The sequence below is a fragment of the Lissotriton vulgaris genome, chromosome 1_1 (genome assembly GCF_964263255.1).
Source record: "Lissotriton vulgaris chromosome 1_1, aLisVul1.2, whole genome shotgun sequence".
NCBI classification, from domain to species: domain Eukaryota; kingdom Metazoa; phylum Chordata; class Amphibia; order Caudata; family Salamandridae; genus Lissotriton; species Lissotriton vulgaris.
Genome location: NC_141685.1, coordinates 485,839,495 through 485,864,906, shown reverse-complemented (window position 1 = coordinate 485,864,906; position 25,412 = coordinate 485,839,495). Strand labels below are relative to the sequence as shown.

Genomic DNA, 25,412 nt, shown 5'->3' with positions numbered 1-25,412 from the left:
GGCAACCCTGAGACAGGTTTGAAAGGTTACTTGAGTGGATGGCACAATCCGTGCTGCAGGCGTAATAGTAGCATTTAGATTACAGGCCCCGAGTATATGATATACCACTTTACAAGGGACAAACAGGTAAACTGAATATGCCTATCAACTATACACTAATGTCACTATGTTTAGGGAAGAAGTGCATTCACCTAACCACTGGTTAGAAGTGGTAAAGCACTTAAAGTCATAAGGCGAACAAAAAGTGGAGGTAAGCAGGCAAAAAGTTAAGGGAAGACAACCTTAAGGATGACAGGTCTAACAGTACCATAATCCCTGTTCCAGTATTTCAAACTAAACCACACATTTAAATTTGGGAGCTGTTTGTAAAATCCAGCGATGTCACCATTTAATACACACCAATAGAAAACCTAGATATCTTAAAAAGATTCTGAAAAATATTTGCATGATTTGTTATGCATACAATTGTGTGTCTTTTATAGCTTACATACTATTTGAATGGGTGCATGAATTTTATTTAATCAGGATGTTTTAAAAAGAAAAAAAGGGCACAGGTAATGTCTCACTGTAAAGTAATTAAACTAACCAAGATTTTATAAGCTACTAAATCTGTATGTAGCGGTCAGCATGGCACTCCTAACCAAAAGAAAAGTCAATACACTTTCAAACTTTCTCCAATCAGAAATCTGCATCCATGGTTTACACTATACCACAGGGTAGCGTCATGTAGAGGCAGACCATGACATATGGTTTGAATGCAAAGTCTAACTTAGACTTTCATCTTCCCCTTTAACCTTCCTGAGTTTTTCATAGTGAATTTTCCCTTTTCACTTCCTCCTTTGCCCACTGGTAGAATAAAACTCTTTACCAGCCTTCTGACAAAAATAGTGTAATATCATTATAAATAGGCCAGGAGAGTCGTTCTGCTACCACCTTGTTGTTGAATGGTTTTAGGGCTTCTTTAAAAATCAAATGTTTTTTAACCACCTCCTCCAACTCCACTACCCATTGCCACTCAGAGTGAAAATATGACATCCTTGCAGGATAAAAAACAATATTTCCCGAACATGCTTTAAAGATGCTTATACAGGAAACTGTCCCATTATATACACAAGTGAGTATCTGTGTAACCAACTGATGAAATGCAACACTTACGTTACTTTATTTTAAATATGCAGTCTTTCTATGACATTTAATTACCAGACTTTTCATGATCATTAGAAGTAGTTTTTACTTTAGCATCTTCAGTCCCAATTGAGGAACTTTCAGTTTAAAATTATACAGAAATAAATCAGGATTATCCAGCATATACAAAATTAAATAATTTTAGATAAGTTCATGATTATTCATTCATGATTTGGAACCGCCGAGTTCTTTCATAATGTCCCAAATCAAACTAAAGTTCAAAATATTTTATATGTACAGCAGCTAAACGATTCCAGCAAACAAAAATGAATTTCTCATTTTCTGCACTTGACAGTGTGGTAATCAGATTGCAATGTGAATTAACAAATACAGAAATTAACATTAGGACTGGCTTACTTCTTAGTACCCGTATTATTTGACATTTATTCTGGCAAATTTAAAGCAGTCCTTTTTTGAGATACAAAATAAAATACAAGTAATGTTTAGGTCTAAAAAACGAAATACTACAACAGCAAGAAAAGTATGAAAGGCAAGAAATTACAAAAAACTGATTCTTTAGAAATGTATACTTTTGTTTGTCCAAGCCAAGATCAAAGTATGGTCAAGTTTTTCTGCAAATTAAATCCCCATTAGTTCCTCTTTATTCTCCTCGAATGAGCTACTGTTGGGAGCATGATAATTCACTTCATATCCTGGAAGTCTAGTTACGAACTTCCACGTTTGGGTGCTGTAATGAGAAAGAAAAGTACCATTATAAACTGTATTGCATGTTTGCTATGCCTCCATTTATTTAGGTACTAAGTCTAAAACAATTCAACTACACAACATCTTATAATAAAGAGCAGCATCAATCCTGCAGTTCAAAGGTGAATATGGACATATAGTTTAAAATTTCATAGTGTGAATACTGTCAAGAGGAAAGGCAAAAATTGACAAAAGTTGAAATGTTAGGAGGAAAATGAAAACAAGGACTCAGATAAAAAAAAAAAGGCAAGCAAAATCAGAAGGTGATGAAGGAAATCCTCACTCCCACCTACAAATGCCTACACAACAACGGACCCAAATACCTGAACAACAGAATCAACTTCAATGTACCCAAAAGAAACCTCCAATCTTTCAACCGAGCCAGAGCAGGAGGAAGATCATATTCTCACATTGCAGCCAAGGCCTGGAAAGAGCCACTGCAGACATCTTCAGAAAGACCCTCAAGACCAGGCTCTTCAGCTAAACAGGTCTGCGGACCCATCCCCCTCCCCCCCTTAGCGCCTTGAGACCCTCATGGGTGGGTAGCACACTTACAATTACCTGATTGATTGATTGATTGAAATAAGAGAAAATAAAACCTAAGAGAAATTAATTTGACGAAAAGACACAAGAAGAAAATTAAAAGAAAATACTAAGAGGAATTAGTGCAAAAAAAAACCTTGATCTACAAAAGGAGAAGAGTATAGGGAAAGAATTTCTAGGGCAGAAAAGTAAATGAGAAAGTTTTTACTCGGAAGGAATGTCTAATATTAAATTGAGAATGACCATGGAGAGAAAGATGAAGCACATATAGGTAGTAGAAAAGGGATTAAGGGATGAATGACTGGGTTGATGGGAATAAAGAAACACTGGAGGATAAAAAAGTGACAAGCGGGAAAGTAGTTTCAGACAGAAAAATTTAAGAGTTTAACACAAGTGAATGGAGGAGGGGAGGACTGAAGAAATGAGGCAGAAAAATAAGTGTCATCAGTTAATCAATTATTTAAATATCTCCTTCAACAGTGAGGGAACCAGTAGGAGTGAGGGAACCAATAGGAGTGAAAAGAAAGGGCATTTGTGGTCAGGCAGAGAAGTGGAGTGGAGGCGGAAGCATATGCCCAAACAGCAAATAGTGTTATTTGAGAGATCAATACTCCACTGGGCAGAGCCAACATGTGATTGACAAAGTTTCCAGACAATGGTTGAAAGAAAAAACTCTGCTATGGTGGAAAGTGGTGGAACCAAAGCTCACTTCATCAATACAGTTAGCAATATGTTTCTTGACTGCTGTGCTGTCAAAACCCAGACCTAAAAAACCAACTCTAACACAATGCATTGCTGCAACTCGTCCCTCTTACAGTTTTTTTCTGGTGTATAGTGTTCTTCGTTTAGCAGTTTTGGACACCCCCTAGGAAATGTATTTCAATTTATATAAAGGAAGTATATAAAATACCCTTTATTCAGACCCTCCAGCTTTTCGCGATTTCGCGATTTGCAAAATAATCGCGAAAATCGACAGAGGAGCGCGATTACCGCGATTTTTACTTTTTTTGCCGCGAAAAAGGTCTCCGGTACACATAAAAAAAAAATTCTACAGCTTATTGGCTGTACGCGCACACGTCACTACGTGGCGCCGTCTAGCTGTAAATACCTGCCTGCTTCTTACTGCGGGATTACAGAAATGAAAAGCACAATCTTGTCAGTGGGCCCTGCCCATTGACATGATTGTACACCTTAAGAGGCTGCTTTCTGAGCTGTGCATGCCTCTCTTTTACCGCTCGCCATGACTGCATCTCTCCCCTTTATGAGGCACCTTCCGACGTCTCTTGCTGTCCCTTCGCCTTAGCCCCCTCCTTCCCTTTCCAGTTCCTATTTGCCCGTGGCAGGAGGGGTGCAGGGGAGGGGATAGAGGAATGGAGGGTGTAAACAATTATGTATGGCTGGCTAGGTCCAGCGTTTCGACTTTGTTTTACTTGGAGGTTTGCACACCATATATGTAGGGAATAAATGTACTTCAGTGTTGATTCCAAACACAAAATAGATTCATCTTCATAAAAATAAATTCTCCAGGTTCGTAAAGAACACAAACATATCTCAATAAAACTCCTGCAGATTAATTTAAAAATATTTGCTTCACCCTGATAGAAAGCAACTCGTGCCAATTCAAGAAAGACAAACATGTGACTTTACGGGGCTAAGGGGATGCTTTACAATTAATACAGGGAGACTAACAAATGATGACATTATGAGTAAAGTCAGTTTGTTGAAAATTATGCACATGACAGCATAAATTATACCAATTACCTATGAACATAGTCCATGTTGACATATGATGGAGTCTAACTCCAAGAGTAACGGTTTCCATAATGTGAATGTGTCAAAGCCGTTAAGAAATATGGTAACTAATCCCACCTTTGTGAGCAAATGGCGTAAAAAGTAAAGAAAAAAACACGAAAAGGAGTAAAATATATTATCTCCTGAATTGAGGACAGAAGAGAAAATTAAGATCACACTTTAGTGATATTCAATGTAAAACCCAAAAAGACTGCTAAAATGTTGTAGCAATCCACCAAAGTGTGAACGTTAACTCCTAAATAATTCAAAGAGAAATAACACGGTGTTGTAAATATGTTTTTTTTTCTGCAAGTACAAGGTAAGAATGTCAGGTAAATATGTGGTACAAGACTGATGTAAAGAATTTTAATATCATGCTAAAGTTGTCAGCCACAAATCATTCCTAGGAGAGGTGCAAATAGGTTAGCAGTTGCCTGGGTGAACAAATAGAAAGCAAGTGCTCACTTTGAATTCATAGGCAAAAGAAGGTTACAGATTAAACGGTGGTCATTTGAGAGCTATGAACAAATGGTATTTTAGTACTACCTAGCTTCCTCCTGGCCAGGCGCCAAGGTGGAGGAGTCCCTCGTTAGTTTCTACTCGAAGGAGGGTCGCATGTAATGTCATCAGGTGGCGCCCAGAACGGCAGCATATAAGGTATCATGAATCATGAGGCCTGCAATTGGCCTCTTTCTCTTTCTGCTGCGCACCAGGATGCAACATACCACATCAACCCTCTCCACCCCCCACCCTCGCCCCCCACTCACTCCCGGAAGAAGGTGGAATTTCTAGACGGGTTTAGGTGCATACATAGAAAAAAGGCCCCCTCTCACGAGGTGCAGATTGGACACTTTAAACATGTCTATTTCGCAGTGGAATGCTCTGCTTAATCAGTTTACATTGATTTAGGGCTGAAAAGGAATTATTCAGAGTAAAATAAAGTGCCGCTAAATTCCCATTTTTGTGCCGCTAAATTTCCATTTTTGTGCCGCTAAATTTGCAAATCTTTGCTACAATATCCTGAGGGGTCTGTTTATTCAAGACAACGCACATGAAAGTTTATTAATAGTACAAAATCACTTACATTGCATAATAACTTCATTTTCATGAGAAACTATGAATTAAAAGTGCGCTGTAATCTTAACTGCAAAAACTTACAGCTGCTTGTAAAGCTTGATGGAGGTCCTCAATGATATCTTCTGTATCTTCCAGACCAACAGACAAGCGAATGAGGGTATCGCTGATCCCCAGAAGTTCCCGGTCCTCTGCGGGCACTGATGCATGTGTCATAATAGCCCTAGGGAAAATAAAGTTACAGTGTACCTCAAGCAAAATATTACAGAAAGAATAAAGACTGAGGCATACTGGGGTGCTTCTTCAAACAAACCTAGATCACAACTTAACATGGGGTCTCTTAACTATTGCCACAACTCTTGTGGGACGTTAGATATTTCGCCTACTTATCCATTCAACTGGCTGCTAACTAAAATATGTTTACATCTTTCATTGACTGGGGTCAGATCTCTGCAGTTTACCTCCTTTACCAGAGGCCCATTAAATAAAGCAACGCTGCCTTGCTTTGAAAACACTGCAAACATCAGTACAACCTAAGCAAGAATAGCACACTGTACTACATTCCACCGTTTCTTTCAACTAAATGGAAAGGACACTTCATTTTAAGATGTGGTAAATAGTGAAATGTGCGACAACAGAACTGATGCACATTTTGTCGGAATACACATACTTAAATGCAGAAATAATGCAAATGTGGTATTTCTAGTAAGAATTAGAGAAACATACTGATTTCAGAATAGGAAAATAACAAAGAAATGCCACAGCTAACTGGTAAGATACAAACAGAAAAATTCTGATGCCACACGCATACAATTATGAAAAACTGCAATTAGAAAGGATGTAATAAATATGCATTTAAATGCTACCAGTGTCTGTCATCACTACAAATCTTGTTAAGTTCAAAAGTTACCATTGTATGTGCATGATTTGCCCCAAGTATTGCATTATCAAATGCATAAATTATGTCCGTTGTGGTGCAAATGCCACAGTGCATTACTGTCACTTCTATTTAATACAGGCCAATAAGTCATTCACAACAAACCCAGAGCTAAATGTAATCACATAACAACTGGAATTGTAGTTCCACCTCACAAACCATGCACGAGGTAAACAACCCTACTGGGCCTCAGACAGCTGCTGCCCATCCATACAGGCGGAGGGGCTATGACCCCACCTTGTTCCCCCAAACGAAGAGCGTATGTCAGGCTGAACAAAGGTTATCCTGACACGACACCCTACTTGGTCAGCTCAGGCAGCCAGGAGCTAGATTTACTTTAAATGTGCAGGCGCCCGGTAGCCTGAGCGGAACTTTGCCAGGCAGACGATTCACAGCCCTTTGGTCACGCTCTCCTCAGCCTGACAAAAGTGTCTCGAGGCCCTCCCCCTTGTGACGAGGGAGGTCGTCACTGAGAGCTTCAGACCTGGGTGCTTCAATTTTAAAAACTTAAGTGCCTAGGGCCGAGTGTCAATAAGTGGCACCTCGTCAAAGAGTGGGGTGGGGTGGGGTCAGCAGACTCACTGACGCCATCCCACTCTGTGACAAGTGAGAGACTGCTGCCTTCCCTCATTGGCTTCCCTTCTGGAGAGCTGCACTGAAGGTACATGTTATATTTTTTAATGTTTGGTGTGTGTGTGTATGTATCAATGCATGTATGTGTGTATGTATGAATACGTATTTGTGAGGGAGTGTTGTAAATGCATGTGTGTGCGCGAGTGTGTGAATGAATGGGTGTGAGTCAGTGTGCCTAAGTGCATGTGACCCCACCCCCTCTCCGCTGAAATTACTGGCCGCAGCGGAGGAATGCACTTTGCAGAAAACAAAAGACGGGCATTTAGGTGTGACATTTGCCATCTCAATGTGTTTCTTTGCAACACTATTGACAAAAAAAGATGCAAAGTGTGTGCAAGCATTCGCTTCTACTCCCTCCCTCTCTTTCTCCGACACCTTACCTTCACCTTTCACCCCATTGTTAGGTATGGAGTGCGGCACAGTTAGCTCAGCTCAGCTGATGTAGCCTTGTGAGTTGAGGACAGGTGTCAGCAAACATAATGTCAGACATGTCAAGAAACACTTATAATCCCGCCCCAGAACTAATTCACACTGCTAGTAGGCATCTCTGTAAAATGGAGAAGGCTCAAAGAAGCAGCATGAGAGTGGTACTGGATAGGTTTTATTATACACTGATTTAAGATTAAACAGGCCCTGGGCACAGCAAACCCTGTTTGAGCACTGTATGAAATAGCCACCTTCAAAAATTAGTAAATATTTTCATACACCCATTTTTTCAAACACAGCTTGGTGAAGGAGGGCTATAGTACAAATTGTTATCACTGATCAACACACAATCGGAATGCCCATACAAAGTAGCTGTCAGTCAATTAGCAAGCAAATCTGACTAAATCACAACTGCAGGATAGTACACATCTGGAGAAGGTGGAAGCAATGATTTGGACAATGAAGGGCAGGTCGCTCAAATACTCTGTCCAAATTGTACATCTTATTGACTGGTGCAAATGTAAGGCCTAAGGAGCCAGGCCAAGCAAGTAGAAGTGAAGAATTATTCACATTACAAAAGCAACATGGGGAGGTAGAGCCTTCTCTACCTTAGCTCCTAGGCTATGGAACTCGCTTCCCCCTGAACTTGCAGGGCAACCCTTCCTTGTGCTTTTCGGTAAAGCTTTAAAGACTTGTTTTTTTGCTGAGGCTTACCCGTGATGGTGCACTAGGGGAATTAGACTGGATGACCTGCTTGGCGCCTTGATGCCCTTGGGCTAAGTTGCGCGGTATAAGTTTTCTTTTATTCATTCATTCACATGACTTACAAGCAAAATCACAGTCTTCAACCCACTAAGAAAGAGTCAGATACGTAACTGAGATACATCCAGATTAGTCTGGCTTTATGCCGGAAAGGAACACTGCCCTCAATTTGCGGAGACTGCATAGTGTCATAGCTCGCATGCCCACAATACAGAAAGCAGCTGCAATTTCATCCTTAGACGCAAGGATGGCCTTCGATATGGTGGAATGGCCCTTCCTTTTGCCACTCTCAAACATCTGGGATTTGGCCCCAAATGATGTGCCTGGGTCCAGCTACTATACACAAACCCCCTTGCTCATGTAGCGGTGAACGGCCATATCTCTCCCGATTTTCCCCTGGGCCGCGGGACGCGTCATGAGTCTGCCCCCTATCACCGCTCCTATTCGCCCTAGTACTAGAGCTGTTCAAAGCATGGATCCGGAGAGACCCGGTTATTCGTGGACTCCACTGGGCAGAGGGATGGGAAAACCGTATATCTTTGTAAGCAGACAATGTACTTATGTATGAGGCATCCCCCAGGCGTTCAATCAACCGTCTCCTGGACATCTGTGCAGTGTATGGCCAATTTTTCGGTTATACCATCAACTGGACTAAGTCAATTCTCTACATCCTACACGGTCCCCCACCACAACTCCCAAAGGGATGTAATGTGCAAATAACTGATGGGTGCTTTAAATATTTAGGGATACATATTACACCACTACCCGAGGTATTCATGGTAAAAACCTCCAACCACCACTTAAAAGACTCCGACAAGACGCAAAGCACTGGCAATCTCTGCCATCGATGCTGTTCGGGGGAGCCGCCCTCTTGAAGATGATGGCACTTCCCAGGTTCCTCTATGCCCTGCAAAATACCCCGTTTCTAGGTCCCCCAACCTACTTTAAGGCCATTGGGACAGAAGTAAACCATCTATTGTGAGACAGAAAACCGTCCCGCATAGCCATGAGCAAACTGATAAAAGGCTGGTATGACGGCGGAATCGCCCTCCCGAATATAGTTATACTATTGGGCTTCCCAGCTAATCGCACTCAACAAGTGGCTTCATGCCCCACATGGACTCAGCGTTTTGCTCAGCTAGACACAGTCTGGGAGAAGGGGGAGTAATGAGGGCACTCAAACTAAAACTAGCAAACCACCACTACTCGGACCCACAGCACACACACTCCAAATTTGGCACATAGCCCTTAAGAAACTGGGATGGAAAGGAATCAACCTCTCTATGAGAAACGCGGACACTAGGCAGACTCAGCGCTAGTAAAGGCTTCAAGCGATGGGAATTCCTCAGAATCTCACCAGTGGTTGACTTGTGGAGTAAGGTAAAAGTGGTTTCCTTTATCCACCTCCAGGACCAGTATGAGATGGCGTTCTCAGAATTCTTTAGGTTTATTCAGATTAGACATGCACTGACAACAACCATTCCAGTAGGCACTGTACTCCCCGAGGCCTCTCCACTAAAGGATAGACTCTTAACAGAATATATGGACAAGAAGGTCATTTTTCTCACTTATCGCAAAATTATCTATAATCAACCAGATTCTACACAGTCACTACATGAAAAATGGCAAAATGATGTGGGAGACCTTGAAGAGACCGACTGGCAAGAGGCGCTCGCCTCTCCACACGAGGTGGCGATACCCGCTAAACTAACATTAGTTCAATTGAAGATATTGCACCGCATCTACTATACTAGAGGAACCCTACACAAGATAGGAAATTCTGATACTGCACTCTGCTTGAGAAAATGCGGGGCAACAGGTACCCTCTATCATACAATTTGGGAATGCCCGGTGATAGTGTCCTACTGGGAAACAGTTATGCAAGTCATTACACAAGTTAGTTGAGAAACTGTCACTCCTGAACCCAAGAGATGTCTCTTAAATATCTGGGAACCTACTGACCTCAACCATGCGGCACAGGATTGGGTGACACTGGGTATGATGTTCGCAAAGCTAGACATAGCCAAACATTGGGGGTTGCAGGTCTCACCGACGTGTTGGGAGTGATGTGGAGACATGGATGGTGCTATGGTGGCTGAAAGGGCGGCATATATACATCGTGGATGCTCCCAAAAAGTGGGACCTATTGTGGGGAAAGTGGAACATATATAGAGGAAACATTTGCACTCCACCTCAGTTCGAATCCGAAATAGACTCAAACTAACTATGTGGGTGGCGAATCAGGTCGGATGTCGTCTCATAATCTCATTGTATTAACTATAGAACCTTTATGGAGGAATCGATTTAACGTGAAGCGTGATTTAATCTGTAACTGTGTTACTGCAAGTTTACTTTGTAACTAATAAAAAGGATTAAAAAAATAGATCTGTAACCAAGCTTAGTGATGAAGAGTACCAGCCCTAGGTTTATCTTCTTGGAATTGTAAATGTCTGTCGGTGGGGGAAGAATGTTCGAAGGAAGAGGGAATTTGGTCACCTTTATTCAAAGCCACTGTCAGTTCCTAAGGAGTTGCCTGTCAACGCTGTGTCTTGCTGTGGGCAGAAGCCATAGGAGATATTTCTTCTAATAATGCCACACATATTGCAGAAGAAGGATGTTAGTATTTTGGGTCCAGCCTAGGCAGCACTTGAGCTGTCTCTTTGAGACATTTTGTATACAATTTGTGAGCTTATAGCCCGCCCATTGCCTTTTTATTTGTTTCTTTGATAGTCCTTTAAAAAGGCTTGTGTACTAGTGGTTAATCTTTCCTCTCTGTCCCTCATTTTTGTGCTTTGTTTCCGCTAACAGAGCACCGCCCAATCACAGGTATCTTTACACTTTGGTGTTCATGTGCTCGCTTAAGGATATATTTTTGTCTTTGTTTCCTGCTCGTGTTTGTCTGTATCTGCACCATCCCCACCTCAACACTTATCAGTCCTCTTTGTGGTGGTTAATTCCCCACAGCCAAAGGACACAATGGAGCTTGGAAGTGTTATTTTTTTAATCTGTTCAGAGCGCGTATAAACTCCCACATCTGTTATTATCGCGAGTGCTTCCCTTGTCCCCAAAACACATATGGTCCCTTCATTGTGAATATGGACTGATGAGAGTGAAATGGATTGCGATAGTTTGGTAAAGTAATGCCATTATTGAGGATGGTAAAATCAGTTCTTTTGCAACGTGCTTAAACACCACACTGCACTAATTTTGAAGCTTTGTTTAATCCCCTACCTGCTGATTAAAAACAAGGGGAATTTGTTATAATAAAAAGAAAGCATTTGCCTTTGTCTGAAATGGTTGCAAAATTAATTTGGCTTGTGAGGTAATTCTGCTAATTATAACTGGACGAACAGTGACCGTCTTTTCTTAATTCCCCTCCTTTGTGAGCTGAACCATCGCTGGCTGTTCCCTTCCATTTGCTGCTCCAAAACTACCAGTTGTGATTTGTTTCTCTGCAAAGAAGCGTTTGCTCCGGTTGTCTTTCGGCCCTTGTGTGATCCTGATCCATAACTGTATTTTTCTTGGCTCTTGAGGGAGGAACCTTTGTGCCCTCGTGGGCCACGCAACCCTTTATAGCAGTGGCTTGGCCCACAGAGGTTACCGGAAGTTGTGGAGCTGCCATGTGGGCGCTTTGTTGCAGGCTCCAGTACACACTGACAGGAGGCACCTTTTGTTTATTATAACTACAGCGACGTGCCATGGAAGCAAACCGAACTGCTTTCCTGTTCCAGGTAAGGGCCCCTCAAGTGACAAGTCAATATTTGAAAATACAAATGATTATTTCTTATGGTGGCGAGGTCAGCGTCCATATACTGCAGAAGAAGAAAATCTGAACTCTGTGATAGTCTGATAGACCTTGGGAGGTGGGCAACATCCGTACCTGCATTTTTTTTTAAGATGCTGTAAAAAATCGTTTTGTCTAACAGAAAGAAAATACAAGCCACTTTATTGTTTCCTCTGCAGAACGTCTGCAGCACTGTTTCCCATCTCTGACTACCCAAATAAATAAAACGTACAAGAGATCACGATTAATTAATCACACCTTTCAACCAGCTGTTCTTCTTCCTGACTATTGCAAAAAATTTAACTATTCAAAATAAGTTGGGGATCCTGTGAATAGGAGTAGACCCAGGTCCATAGCTTATACAAGCGTTTTAGTTAATAATTATCTTGCGCTGCCTCCTCCCCATGATATATTTGCTTTTCCTTTAACAATATCTTTAGTGAACAGTGGGTTTATGTGCATGCCCACCAAAGTGATTTTTCTTTTGTTATTTACACTCCTACAAAAATTATTTTATATTTGATTTAGTATCATCAGTAGATCTACCCCACTCCACTCCCTTCTACTCTATCCCACTCAACCCTATTCTAGCTTACTCCACTCTACCCCCACTCCACTGTACTCCACTCTTCCTCAGTCCACTGCACTCTTCCCCAATCTACCCCACTCCACTTTGCCCTCAATATATCCCATTCCACTCTACATTGATCTAGCCCACGTCAATCTACCCACTCCAATCCACCCCAGTCCAATCCAATATACCCCACTTCACCCCAATCTACCCCAATTTAACCTACCCCACTCCTCTATTCAAATCTACCCCATTTCAATCTACTCCACTCTATTCTACTCCAATCTACCCTACTCTATCCACTCCAACCTATTCCACACCACCCCAATCTACCAACACCACTCCAAATCTACCCCGCCCTCCTCAATCTACTCCACTCCAATCTACCCCAATACACCCCACTCCATTCTACTCCACTCTACACCAATTTACCACACACCACCCTAATCCACTCCACTCCAATCTACCCCACACCACTTCAATCTACCCCTCAACAGTCCAATCTACCCCAAACCACTATACCCCTAATCCATTCTACCTCAATCACCCCACTCTACCCCAATCTACCCCACTCCCCTCCAATCTACTCCAATCCACCCACTCCATTCTGCACCACTCGACACCACTCCACCCCAATCTACCCCGCCCAACCCCAATTTACCCTCATTGTAAATGTAAATCCAGTACTTGTAAAGTGCACAGCTACCCGGAGGCATCCCGGCGCTGGAGGCTGTTGGGAAGATTAAGCAAGCTATTGCCCAGAGTCACATTCCGCCCACTATATTCTACCCACTCTACCCCCACTCCACTCTACTCTACTCTACACCAATCTACCCCACTCCACCCCAATCTACCCCATTCCACTTTACCCCAATCTACCCCACTGCAATCTACCCACCCCACTAACTTTTATCCAAGCTTAACAGCAGCCACCCTGGTGTACATAACAGCTAAAACACATTGTCAAAGCCAATAGCTCTCGCATAGGAGAGGCCTATTGGCTTTGCCAATGCTTGTTGCTGAGTTGTCAGGGGTCCACAGGGTTAAGCTGCCACCAAATCTTGTTTGCTGTGGTGATGGCCTGCTTGTACCCACTTGCATGGTTCGGACAATTTGCTGCAATCTGTTCATAGGGCTTCCCTCTTTCTCAGGTTTATGTGAGGGCTGAGTAATCTCAAGCTGGTCTCCTGTTGGCAGTCTTGCAACGTCATCCTAATTCTCTCCAGGATATAGTAACACATCTGATACTGCAACACATATGGAGGCATGCATGTGTCAATCAAAGACTCCAGTAGGGCGGAAAGAGTCCTGTACATATTATCAATAGTATTAATTATTGTCCCTTTTGAAGATCCCCCTGCGGATTAAGCCCCTAGCATCTATTGATACTTGCTAGTGCCATTCCCTGTGAATTACTCACCTAAGAAGCACATCTTCTTGGGACTCCTTGCTAGTTTAAGCTGTCTTCTGCACCTCACTAACCCACTCTTACTCCTGCCTCACAGCGTCATACCAGGCACAACTGGGACGATTCTCTTTTAAACTACCTAGTATTTTGCTTACCCAATTTCCAGGCTCTTGCACTTTTCCCTTCTATGGATCTGGTTGCCTCTAGACTATTCTCTTGCAATAGGGTCCTTAAGAACTGCCTGTTGTTGTTCTCAATATTGTATTCTATTGAGTCGTACTCAAGTATTCACTCTTATATGTTTCCTAACTTTATTCCTTCAACTAATATCATACTATTCCATCCTATCACTTGCATTGCCTACCTTTAATTCTGCTTTTAGTTATGCATTTTTGGATCTGTATATGCAACGTATCCCTATTTTATATGTATCATTGTTTTACTGTGCACCAATAATTCGGCCTTTAACAGTTAGGAACTTCTTGAGCCTTGTTCAGCTCATGCTACATAAAACCCCAAAACTAGAGAGGTCTTCGCCTGTCCCGATGAGTAGGCAATTCCCACAGAGGAGTTATCTAGCTGTTTTTGTAGATTCCCCTATTGCCATCTGAAACCAGGGCCCTTTGGCAACACTTTTATATAGACAATGATGGTTGGGGAGCTCAAGAAAAACATTCACTCTAGTTCTAGTTGCAGGGGCCATTGACTACAGAGGTTCTGACTATCAAGAATATGACTATTTACCTTGCCCGCCACCAATGCCCTGTGGCAATATGCCACTGAGACGACTAAATGTATTAGGTGGAAGGCTGGCTGTCACTACGTAACCGGATCACATTTGCACTGCATGTTTTTATCGCTCTGACCAGAGCAGAGGACAGTTCGATCTGGCCACGTGAATGTAACTAGTTTTATAACACTAGGTTTGTAATGATTAATTATGCAAGGCAGCAGTAACCCCATGGAATCTTATTAGTATTTTACGCAGCTTCAGATATCAATGGCGTCAGTAGTGGCTCCTTTTCAGTCCTTGTAAAAGTGAAAAGGGTCTACCATGAAACTCAAAATGCATTTATAATAAATTCCACACTCTGACTTTCCAAGTTTTCTTAAACTAACCAAAGTAGTGATGAAAACTCGGTGAGTTGGCTTTGTTTACCACGGCCTTTGCTCTCTGATGTAACAGTACTTTGTAAGCTATATTCAGGACATTGCGTTCCTATTATGAAAAGGCAATTCTTATCTACACTTATAATAGTAAATGAAACAAAGCTCACATAGAGTCCACTTTTAACCCTGTGGCTCATGACTACGTGGTTCCGTCATGAGCAGGGAAGGGGTTAAAAGTCTGTATACAAATACAAACGAAAGCAAACACAGCAACTCTGCCCTTGCATAAGATATTACCCCTCTTATTTGCTAAAACGTTCATTTCTTTTTAGCGAGAAGATCAGCAGTAAACAATGGAGCCCCGGGATATTGCCACATTACTTGGACGTTACGTGCATGCAGTACTCTAGTTCCAGACGGTTTGTCACTTTCAGGTGGCTAGGTGTTCATTGAGGCATTAGACAACCTAGATATAAAATATATGTAAAAACTTGGGGCAGTATTATACAGTGCTCCAGGGGCGCAACAGGCTTTGGCGTCCACTTTGTGCATCCCTGGGGCACTTTGGTATTACAAAAGGGGCCGCAGACGCTTGTGTGGCTCCTTCTGTAATATTGAAAGCGCTGGCACACTTTCAGCGCCTCATTTGAATGGGGCACAAATTCCTTTGCCTCTGCGCCCACGCCCTATTTCAGATCCAGGCGTTGAGTCAAAGAAGCTCTCAGGAGGCGCACTATGAGTGTATCCCCTGATAGCAGCCCTCTGGACCCACCAGATATCCCCTTGCAGTCACTCACTGCACCCACCTGCAAGGTGATCTCTAACTCCCTTTAAAAATGCAGGCAAGTTGCCGCCTGTGAAACACGGAGCAGCAACCTCAAAGCTGCTCCGTATTTCTCTTGAATGCACTGCCCCAAATACAGGACGAGTTTGCAGCTTTCTATATAATAGGACGCACTTTCTCTGTTTGTGCCCGGCGCACGTGTTGTAAGGTGCGCCACAGCTCAAACAGGGAAAGTGCGCCCTGTACATAATAGGGCCCTCGGCTGTGATTCACAAAAGCACTTAAAATAACCGGAAGTACTACTCAGAAGTACTCCTATGTACTCTTGCATTGCCTCTGAGCGTCAGTACCCTATTGTACAATAAATAATAGTCCAACATTTTGACATATCACATGGAAAAAAGAAAATCTTGTGTCAAAGCTAGTTTTTTTTTTGCTATTTATTGTATAATTTTGTTTGAAGCGGATAAACATTTTCCCAATCAAAATGTGTATGGCTTTCTAGCGCACTAGTAGTAGTTAATGTAATTCAATTTACTGAACTGGATACCACCTACAGCTCCAGAAGTTTAAACTGGAGTAAATAAATGACACCATCATCTCATTTAGAGAAAATGATATTCTTCAACATTAACTGGCTTTTTATGACGAAGTTTGGTGTGAACCAGCACTGTGGACCAGGTCTTCCGTCTTCAGCTGATTCAGTGGAGGACCGTGGTGCTAGGCGGAGGCAGCCTGTATGCAGCATTTGTTGATTTGCGGGCTGCCTTCGACCTGGTTCCAAGGACAAAACTGTGGGAAGTTCTTGTGACACTTGGGGTCCCCGGGGAATTGTTGTCCTTAATCATGCGGTTGCATGAGGGCAATTATGCCAAAATTCGCTGGGGTGGGTATGGTAATGACACCGTTGAATTCCCAGTTGAGCGTGGGGTTAGGCAGGGTTGTTCAATGGCGCCTACTCTGTTCACTCTTTTTATTAACGGTGTGGTTTCTTTAATGCAGTCCCAGGCAGTGGATGCTCCTTCTCTTGCAGGTGAAAAAGTTCCAATTTTAATGTTCGCCGATGATACTTTAATTTTATCAAAAACACCAGCTGGGTTGCAAAAAGCATTGGCAATATTTGATGATTTCTGTGTAGCCCACGGACTGGAGGTAAATGGGTCCAAGACAAAACTCATGGCCTTCAATCCTCACAGAAATTTTAAATCTAATATCTCATTGGGTGGTCGTACCCTGGAGGTCGTTAAATCCTTCATCTACCTAGGGATACATATTTCCAACGATAACAGGTGGCGGTCTCACCTTAATATCGCCATATTAAGGTACAAGCAAATAGCCGGCACAATCATTAAAGAGCAAAGGAAATCGTTTACTAAGCCCATCAAACCACCTCTGATAATCCATGAGGCAAAAGCAATAGGGTCTGCCCTGTATGGTGCGGAACTATGGGGGTATGAAAGCCTTCAGGAGCTCCAAACCTCAGAAAATAAATTTTACAGGAATCTGGTAGGCGTCCCTCAGAGCAGCCCACAATTGCCTCTAAGATATGAATTAGGTAGGAGAGCAATTTCTGACAAGGCTAAACTACGTCCGATTTTATATTGGCGTAGGCTTTGGACCACGCCAGAGCTCTCTCACTATGTAAATGGGTTTAAAGACGTTGTCAAAATTGACTGCTACAACAAAATTAAATGGTTTAAATCATTGAAGACCGCCTTGTTCGATATAGGACTTAACGCTCTTTGGGTTGACCCAGCTGGGGCCCTATTCCCTTCCAAATCCACTATAAAAAGTATCTATTGGGAACATGTTGTTAATAAAAGTATGCTTAGTTTAAATAGTGGGTCTATGACCACCAGCTACTTAGAGACCAAGTTGTACCCAATTTATGAAATGTACTGGGATTACATATTAAAGCCCATGGACAGGAAACTGCTTTTCCAACTGAGGGTTGGTTCTTTGCCTTTATCCAACTTAACATCTAAATGGAAAGCAGGGGGCGAGTCAACATGTCCTGCATGTGGGGTAGGTAATGAGACTCTTGGTCACTTTCTGTTCTCTTGTTCAAGGTACTCTATTCCTAGGAGAGTTTGGTTGGCTCCAATGTGTAGGAACCTAGGTACAAAAAATAGCATGGTAGCATTGCGGATTTTAAGAACTACTTCTGCTAACTGGATTATTATTGCCGTTGCAAAGTACCTGGGGTGGGCTTGGGTTATAAGACAGAGAGCGATTAGAGGGCAATAACCCATTCTGTTGTTTACAGGAATTGTTAGCACACGTCTATTCTCTGTAATAATTTATGATATATCCAGAGACTGCTAGGCCATAGTCTATTCTCTGGAAAAAATGATTATTTGGTCAGAGACTGCTAGACTTGTATCTATCTTTTATCTTTTATAACATATCTAATTTTAACGTATCATCGGCTAGAAATTTTATGATATATCATCTTTTTTAAAAATTGTTTATCTATGATCACTATTTTGGCACTTTTTCATATCAATCCTGCTTTTGATAATTCTCTTCCTATGTACTGTGTTTTTTATTAATTGTGTGCTTAAGTCTAATATGACGCTGCAAATTTAATTGTTTTTTATTATATGTATGTTTGTCTGCTTTTATGAGTAATACTCGAAATAAAGCACTTTGAAATTGAAAAAATTGAATTGTATTAAGAATGATGGCTTTCTTTGCCACATCAATGTCTTTACTTTAAATAAGTACTTTGGTTTTATGACGTCTCACACGTTGATGCTATGTATGGTACAACTTCAATAACATTACCTCCAAAACACACAGGTATGGCAGTTACATCCGCCCCCTTCCTTGGTCTCCACCAATAATTTCATTTAAATCAGTACGTGGCAAAGTAACCTTGGACTTATTCTTAGAAAATTATAAAGTTTATCGGTGAGCAGGGCTAACGAAAGGGCTGAATGTGCTCACAAGTGCACCCTGTTCTTCTAAGAATAGCATGAACTATATTTGACGTTTCGTTAATGGTAACTGGGAAAAAATTGCCTTACCTGCAGATCTGAAAATGGCCACGAAGCAACTCTCCTTTTTAACTAATGCAACTCATTCAGAGGGTTTAATATGATTCTGTTTCTGAGTTCAAACTGAGGAGATGAATCCCAGAGTAATAAATCTTGGGGTTCTATACATAACATTTTTCGTGGATCGTTAATGTCTTGAAATGCAGGTTTTTGTCTCGGGTATGCTTTGTTTTTTAAAGGGCGATATCTCTCCCTAATTCTATCTCTAATCCTAAGTGTTCTATTTTCTTTAAAGTTGCGCTTTATATAATCCAAACACTATGTTACCCTAATATAATGGTAACTCTTACCCTATCTCTGTCATCCCCTAAACCAAGCCTTGCACCAGCCTTAAAGCGGTCACCTACCACTGAGGAAGACACAGAACTTAGCAATGAAAAGAACATACAGAGCGTCAAGCTGCCCCTCCCTTTCCAGAGAAAGCTTCCAAAGTCACTCATAGGAAGGGTGTCTCAGTAAAATGATATTGCTTATTTCTACCACTGTGCCTCTAACCTTTTCAGGGTGTGACTTGTTTATTGCCCAGGTTTGTGTTCCACAGAATTGACAAAATACGGACTGCCGCTCAGTGCTGTGATGCGCAACGCAGGATCAGGCTCAGTACTCTGAAGGTTTCTCATGAAAAGTGGGACTTGGCCCTCCCAGAATTTGAATATTACTATATGGCAGCTCTGACGCATTACTTGCTGCTGTGGAGAGTCGAGTGCACCAACAGAGTGCTTAGCCTTCTGGCAGGGAGCTATCCGTTGGATGTTCTCGGAATAATGTATCTGGTGCGGAAGCGGGTAGGCCAGGGAGTCACCTACCTTGTGTTATGGATGCCTCAGATCTGGGATAGGTATTTTAAACGTGGTGGGGGGGGGGGGAGGGGCAGGGGAGACTCCCTTTCCTTTCAAATATGGGAAACCCATTCATCCACAAGCTTGATGGAGGTTGCAAGGAACTAGGTAATCTCTATGAAGGAGAGAACGTTATTACATTTGAGGGAGGCTAGACAGAAGTTCTTTGCGGGCTTAGATCAGTGTTTAACATTTGCTAAAATGACTTCTGCTGCTCAGCGCTGCTCGGGCAGATTTACAGGACATCCGCCGGAATCAATCAAGCTGCAGATGATCATAGAACTTACAGATGGGGGTAGATGGATCTTATCCCTATGTAGGGTGATGTTATGTTATGTTATGTTAATTTTATTTTTATAGCGCACAGATGCCCCAGCCAAGGGGCGTCCTGGCGCTGGACAGGTACTATAACATAACACACAAAGGGAAGAAGAAGAAAATGGCAACTACTCGGAGGCGGGAAACAAAAAAGTTTTGATTGCACGTCTGAAGGTGGACAGATCATTCAGGGCTCGAATGTGCACCGGGAGCGAGTTCCACAATCCCGCAGCAAGCACCCGGTAAGAGCGGCCACCCATTCTGCTAAGTTTAAAACGGGGGCAGACTGCTGTGTGAAGAGCCTCAGACCTTAGTGATCTCGGAGGGATGTAGGGAGTGAGCAGGTTGGACAGTGCCGGCGGTGAAGAGAATTTCATAATTTTAAAGGCCAGACAGAGTGCCTTAAACTTGATCCGCTGTCTGACCGGAAGCCAGTGTAGGGCCGAGATGGTACCTGACACAGAACAATGTCTGGGAAGACCCACAATGGCTCGCGCCGCGGCATTTTGAACCCTTTGGAGCCTGGATGCCTCAGCCTGGTTTACCCCTATCATCAGCGAGCTACCGTAGTCCAGCCGGGATAGAATTGATGCCTGGACCACGAGCTGTCTGGTGGGGGGATCAAAATACTTCAAGACCGGCCTTATGCCACGCAAGATACCGTAGCAGGTAGCTGCAACCCTCTTCGTGTGGTCAGTGAAGGTGAGTGCAGGATCCAGCCAAATTCCTAGGTTTTTCACTCCAGAAGCTGGGATAGGAATAATGCCCAGCTCTGGGGGCCACCACTGGTTTCCCCATAGCTCGACATGTTTCCCTAAGACCAGCACCTCGGTTTTGGTGGCATTCAACTGAAGGCAATTGGTACGAAGCCAACTCGCTACTGCCACAAGTCCAGCTCGGAATTTGGGGGCCTCCACTTCAGGGTCTCCACTAAGTGTCACCGCCAGCTGCGTATCGTCTGCATATGAGGTCATCGTCAGACCCCACAGTTTGACAACTGCAGCTAGAGGCTGCAGCTGCACATAGAGGTTGAACAATGTGGGGCTTAATGAAGAACCCTGTGGGACCCCCAGGTCCAAGGGATAGATGGTGGATTGGCAGGGTGGAATTGCCACTTTAAAGGTTCGATCTGAGAGAAAGGATCGAAACCACTGGAGAGCGGTGCCTGCTACTCCAGCTTCCTCTAGGCGTTGAATCAGTATCTGATGGGACACAGTATCGAAAGCAGCGCTCAGATCTAATAGCAGGAGCACTGCTGTACGTCCGGAGTCAAGCACCAGGCATAAATGCTCGATAATAAAGAGCAAAGCAGTCTCGGTACTGTGTCCTGGCCGGAAGCCATTCTGGCTGGGGTCCAGTATCTGATTACGGGCCAGGTGTTCGGACAAGATCGAGTTTACATGGGCTTCGGTGACTTTAGCCATCCAAGGCAATAAAGAAATGGGGCGGTAGTTTTCTGGCAAAAGAGGATCGGAATTTGCCTTTTTTAGGATAGGAGTGACTACCGCCTGCTTCCATGAAGATGGAACCGTTCCAGTTGATAATGACATGTTGATAAGATTTAGTATGGGATGCTACAAGCTTAGATGTCAGGCCTTTGATTGTTATGCCAGGTGCTCCATTTACAGACCCTGAGTGTACTAGAGTGTTTACAGCACCACAAGACTGTTTCTAGTAACACCCTTTTTGGCCTAGTTCAGTTTAACGACTTGCATCAGGCTTGCCTCACTCCACAAACTCTTAGCAAATTATACCCGACTCAACTGGATGAACGTCATGAATGTCACCGAAATGGGGCCCATTTACTACATATGATTTGGGTATACCCAGTGGTTTCCAAATATTGTGCGATGGGGATGGAAGCCTTGTCCATTGTTCAGAGGGTATGGATAGACTGTTCTTTAGCACACTGCATACAGAGACTACATCCCCAACATGAAAAGGCTAACATTTATGTTAAGTTTCTATCTTTATTATTAGTGCTCGCCAAATATAGGCTCATGATCCACTTGATACAATTGCAGGGCCATTTCAAGCAACTGTCTATTAGAACGTTTCTGAGTGGTCCCTAGAGGAAGAATTTTGGATGAAGATGGTGCGAACAGATGATCAATTGGAATGGTGAGTGGAGAGAGAAGGCAATCCTAACATGTCACATTCCTCCTAAACCTCACAAATTTACTGCTACTTCACTCCTAAGACAGCTTGGCTGTCCATGTATTGAGGTTAGAGCTTTATTGCCTTTGTGATCTTGTTTGTGTTCCTGGTTGATGGGATTAGCATTACATTATTTTACAACTGTGTTCTTTGATATGCAATAAAATACGATTGCAATATTTTTTTTAAAAAACATGTAAGGCCATTTAGCAGAGTCATCACTATCTTCCATTGCAATTTTGCGTGTTTTATGCTAAGATGTGACAGTCATTATAGCAATTTTGGCCAAAAAACTCATTTTTGGAAAACCATCCAACAGGTACTTTTTCAAACCAACAGGCTGGAGGCTACATTACACTAATGTCATTGAAATACAATATTAGACCTTGTAGGTCACTTAAGATCCAATGAATAACCCTGTTTTGTTATAACATGTGAACAGTGAGGTAAATAACCTCAACTCTAAAAAAATAACATCTGAGACACAGAAAAATGTATTTGATGCAGTTCCTAAAATGTTTCATGCTGAAAACAAAGCAAAGCACTTCACATTTGAGGTTCAGATTAAGCTTTGTGTTATCCGTGCTGTTCTTGACACGGCAGGGATCCTAACACTCAGGGACACCAATCTAGTATCACCTTACATAACTAGCAGTGGAGAGACTCCAATTATCAATGAGCCCCTTCCATCCATAGTTTCTCCTATGGAACTTAATATAAAGGCATTAAAAATTAGTTACCTTAATATGCGCTCATTAGTAAAACATTAGCTGGAAATTTTTCAGCTTATTGATTCAGATAGACCCGATATCCTACTTTTAACTGAAACATGGCTCACCGCCGAAACTGTCCCGTATGTTTTGGCAGCAATACCTGAGAATTACTACATCCTTCAGGCTAACAGACCTTCGGGAAAAGCCGGAGGTGGGGTTGCTGCCATCATCCATCAGAACCTCCAGTTTACTACATTAAGGATCGCAGGTATCCCTTCTGTGGACAGTCTTATACTTAAATTTGAATCCCCACAATCCTTTTTCATTTGTGCCCTCTTTTATAGACCCCCAATCACATGCCGACTTTTTCTCAACTATTAGGTGATATGATCTCCTATTTAGCTATAAATCACCCCAGACTAAGCATGGCCAAAAAATCTGTTCCGTTCGCGGATTTTCGGTAAATCCGCAATCTGTGAACTCCCACGAATTTACCGAAAATCCGCAAATCCGCGAGCGGCGGATTTTATTGCTTGCTCGCACTATTCGCGGCTTCCCAGCGCAATTTCGCGCTTATTCGCGCCCGGCGAATAAGCTCTAAATTGCAGAAAAACGATTTTTGGAAAACTGAAACTACTTACCAGGTTCAAAAGTTCAAGCTCATCATTAGTAGCCATTTCCTGTAGTGCTTCCTGAGGGGCCCCTCCAGAGTTCAGTTGCCTACTTGCAACTATTGTGTGTCCCTGCTCTGACCCTCAGAATAGTTACACGTATGCCACAAAGGTCCTGAATTACAGCTAAGGGAGACAAGCAAGAGCCAGGCTGGAAGTTCAAATTCAGTGACACATTAATCCGCCCCTAATTCATTAATGTCAGTTGGGGCAGGGCAGGTGTTGTAACTAATTTTGCAAAAATTAAAGCACTTAGCAGGTGCAAAAGTTCATGCACATCATTAATCAGGAAGCACTAAGGAAGCAGGTGCCAGCTAAAAAAAAATATTCTGTGACACATTAATCAGCCCCAAATTAATTCAGGTCACTTGAGGCGGGGAAGGTGTGCTTTGCCACAATAATGTACACTGGTCAACCAGAGGGTGATGAAACAGAGGGTGGCATGGGGGAGCCAGAGGGTGGCATGGGTGAACCAGAGAGTGGCAGTGGTGACAGAGGGTGGCAGTGATGAAGAAGAGGGTCGCAAACAGGCTGGACACGTAGAAACAACAAGTTCGCAAAACTTGCGACCCGACAGGTAAGTTCGCGTTTGCGAAATTGTACAAAAACTCTTGCGAACTGGCAGAAACCCTTGCGAACACAAAAAAAAAATTCGCGAGAATTCACGGATTTTGCGGATTGCGAGTTTGCAAATTCGCAAAATTCGCGAACGCCAGATTCACAAAATTTGCCCATGCTTACCCCAGACTCCTAATAGTTGGAGATTTCAATTACTGGCCTAATGATGCAAGAGAGAGCGTGAACTCCACAGAATTCACCGATCTCCTCACTGGAATGAATTGCACTCAGCATGTGAAGACTGCCTCTCATATAGAGGGGCACTCCTTAGACCAAGTATGGACTTCCGACTTGGATCTATCTAAATGTACTATCTTACCTTGAACTTGGTCGGATCACCATCTTATCACTTTTGTTATATCCATTACTCCACAAAGGAAAAATGCTCGGATAAAAAATAATCTGGCGAGAAATTGGAATAACGCTAATATGGACGAATTTTGTTCTATACTCACAGCCACAGCTCCTACCCCTGAAGATTCCCTGCATACCCAGGTAGCAGATATTACAATCTGGCTTGAATCTGCTAGCAATCATGTTGCCCCACTCAAGGAAATAAAGACTATGCGACCCCATGATGCCCAACATTGGTTTTCCAATGAGCTAAAATTAAAAAAAGTTGAACGTAGGTGGAGACACGATTACTCCTTGGATAAAAAAGCCTTTTACGCCACCTTGCTCAAAGATTATAAAAAAGCAATTCTCCAGACTAAGGCGGATTACTTTTCTGTCTGCAAAGATCGTTAACTCGGCAAACAAGTCTAAAGACATTTTCTCCATAGTTAATGAACTTATTAATCCAGACAGGGTTATAGCTAAACCTGCCCCCACACAATCTATATGTGACTCGCTCAACTCTTATTTCATTAACAAAATTATCCTGATTAAAACTAGGATTCCGCCAGCCTCCTCTGTTCTAGCCCCTTTACCTCCCGGTAAAAATACATCTGTATTTAACCAAATCCCCCTTCTTCAAAGGAAATCTTCTTTGGTCTTCTAAAAAAAGTTAGCTCTGGCTCTCCCATTGATTGCTGCCCACCGCATATCCTTCGCGAGACTTTCCTTACTTGCCCCGACCCCCCCTTATCACTTCTCAACAACTCGCTAAAATCTGGTATTGTCCTTGACACTTTTAAAAGTGCTGAGATCATCCCGATCCATAAAAAACCTAATTCGGATCCATCGGTGCTCAGTAACTACCGGCCCATCTCTCTGCTGCCCTATCTCGGTAAAATCCTAGAAGCTCATGTGGCAAATTGCCTGAGCTCTTTTATTGAACAATCTCACTTCTTGGACTCTCATCAGGCGGGATTTATGCCGGAAC

General features: G+C 42.6%; 1 protein-coding gene across 1 annotated transcript in view; it reads right to left on the bottom strand.

Annotated features, from left to right (window-relative positions):
* Positions 1–1,138: 1,138 nt before the first annotated feature.
* Positions 1,139–25,412, bottom strand: part of CTH (cystathionine gamma-lyase) — a 107,142-nt gene continuing 82,868 nt past the window's right edge. The window contains exons 11-12 of the mRNA XM_086953855.1: positions 5,383–5,521; positions 1,139–1,873 (exon numbers count right to left, since the gene is read on the bottom strand). Of these exons, the coding sequence (XP_086809981.1) occupies positions 1,847–1,873; positions 5,383–5,521 (166 nt within the window). The 3' untranslated portion in view covers positions 1,139–1,846. The remainder of the gene's footprint in view (positions 1,874–5,382; positions 5,522–25,412) is intronic.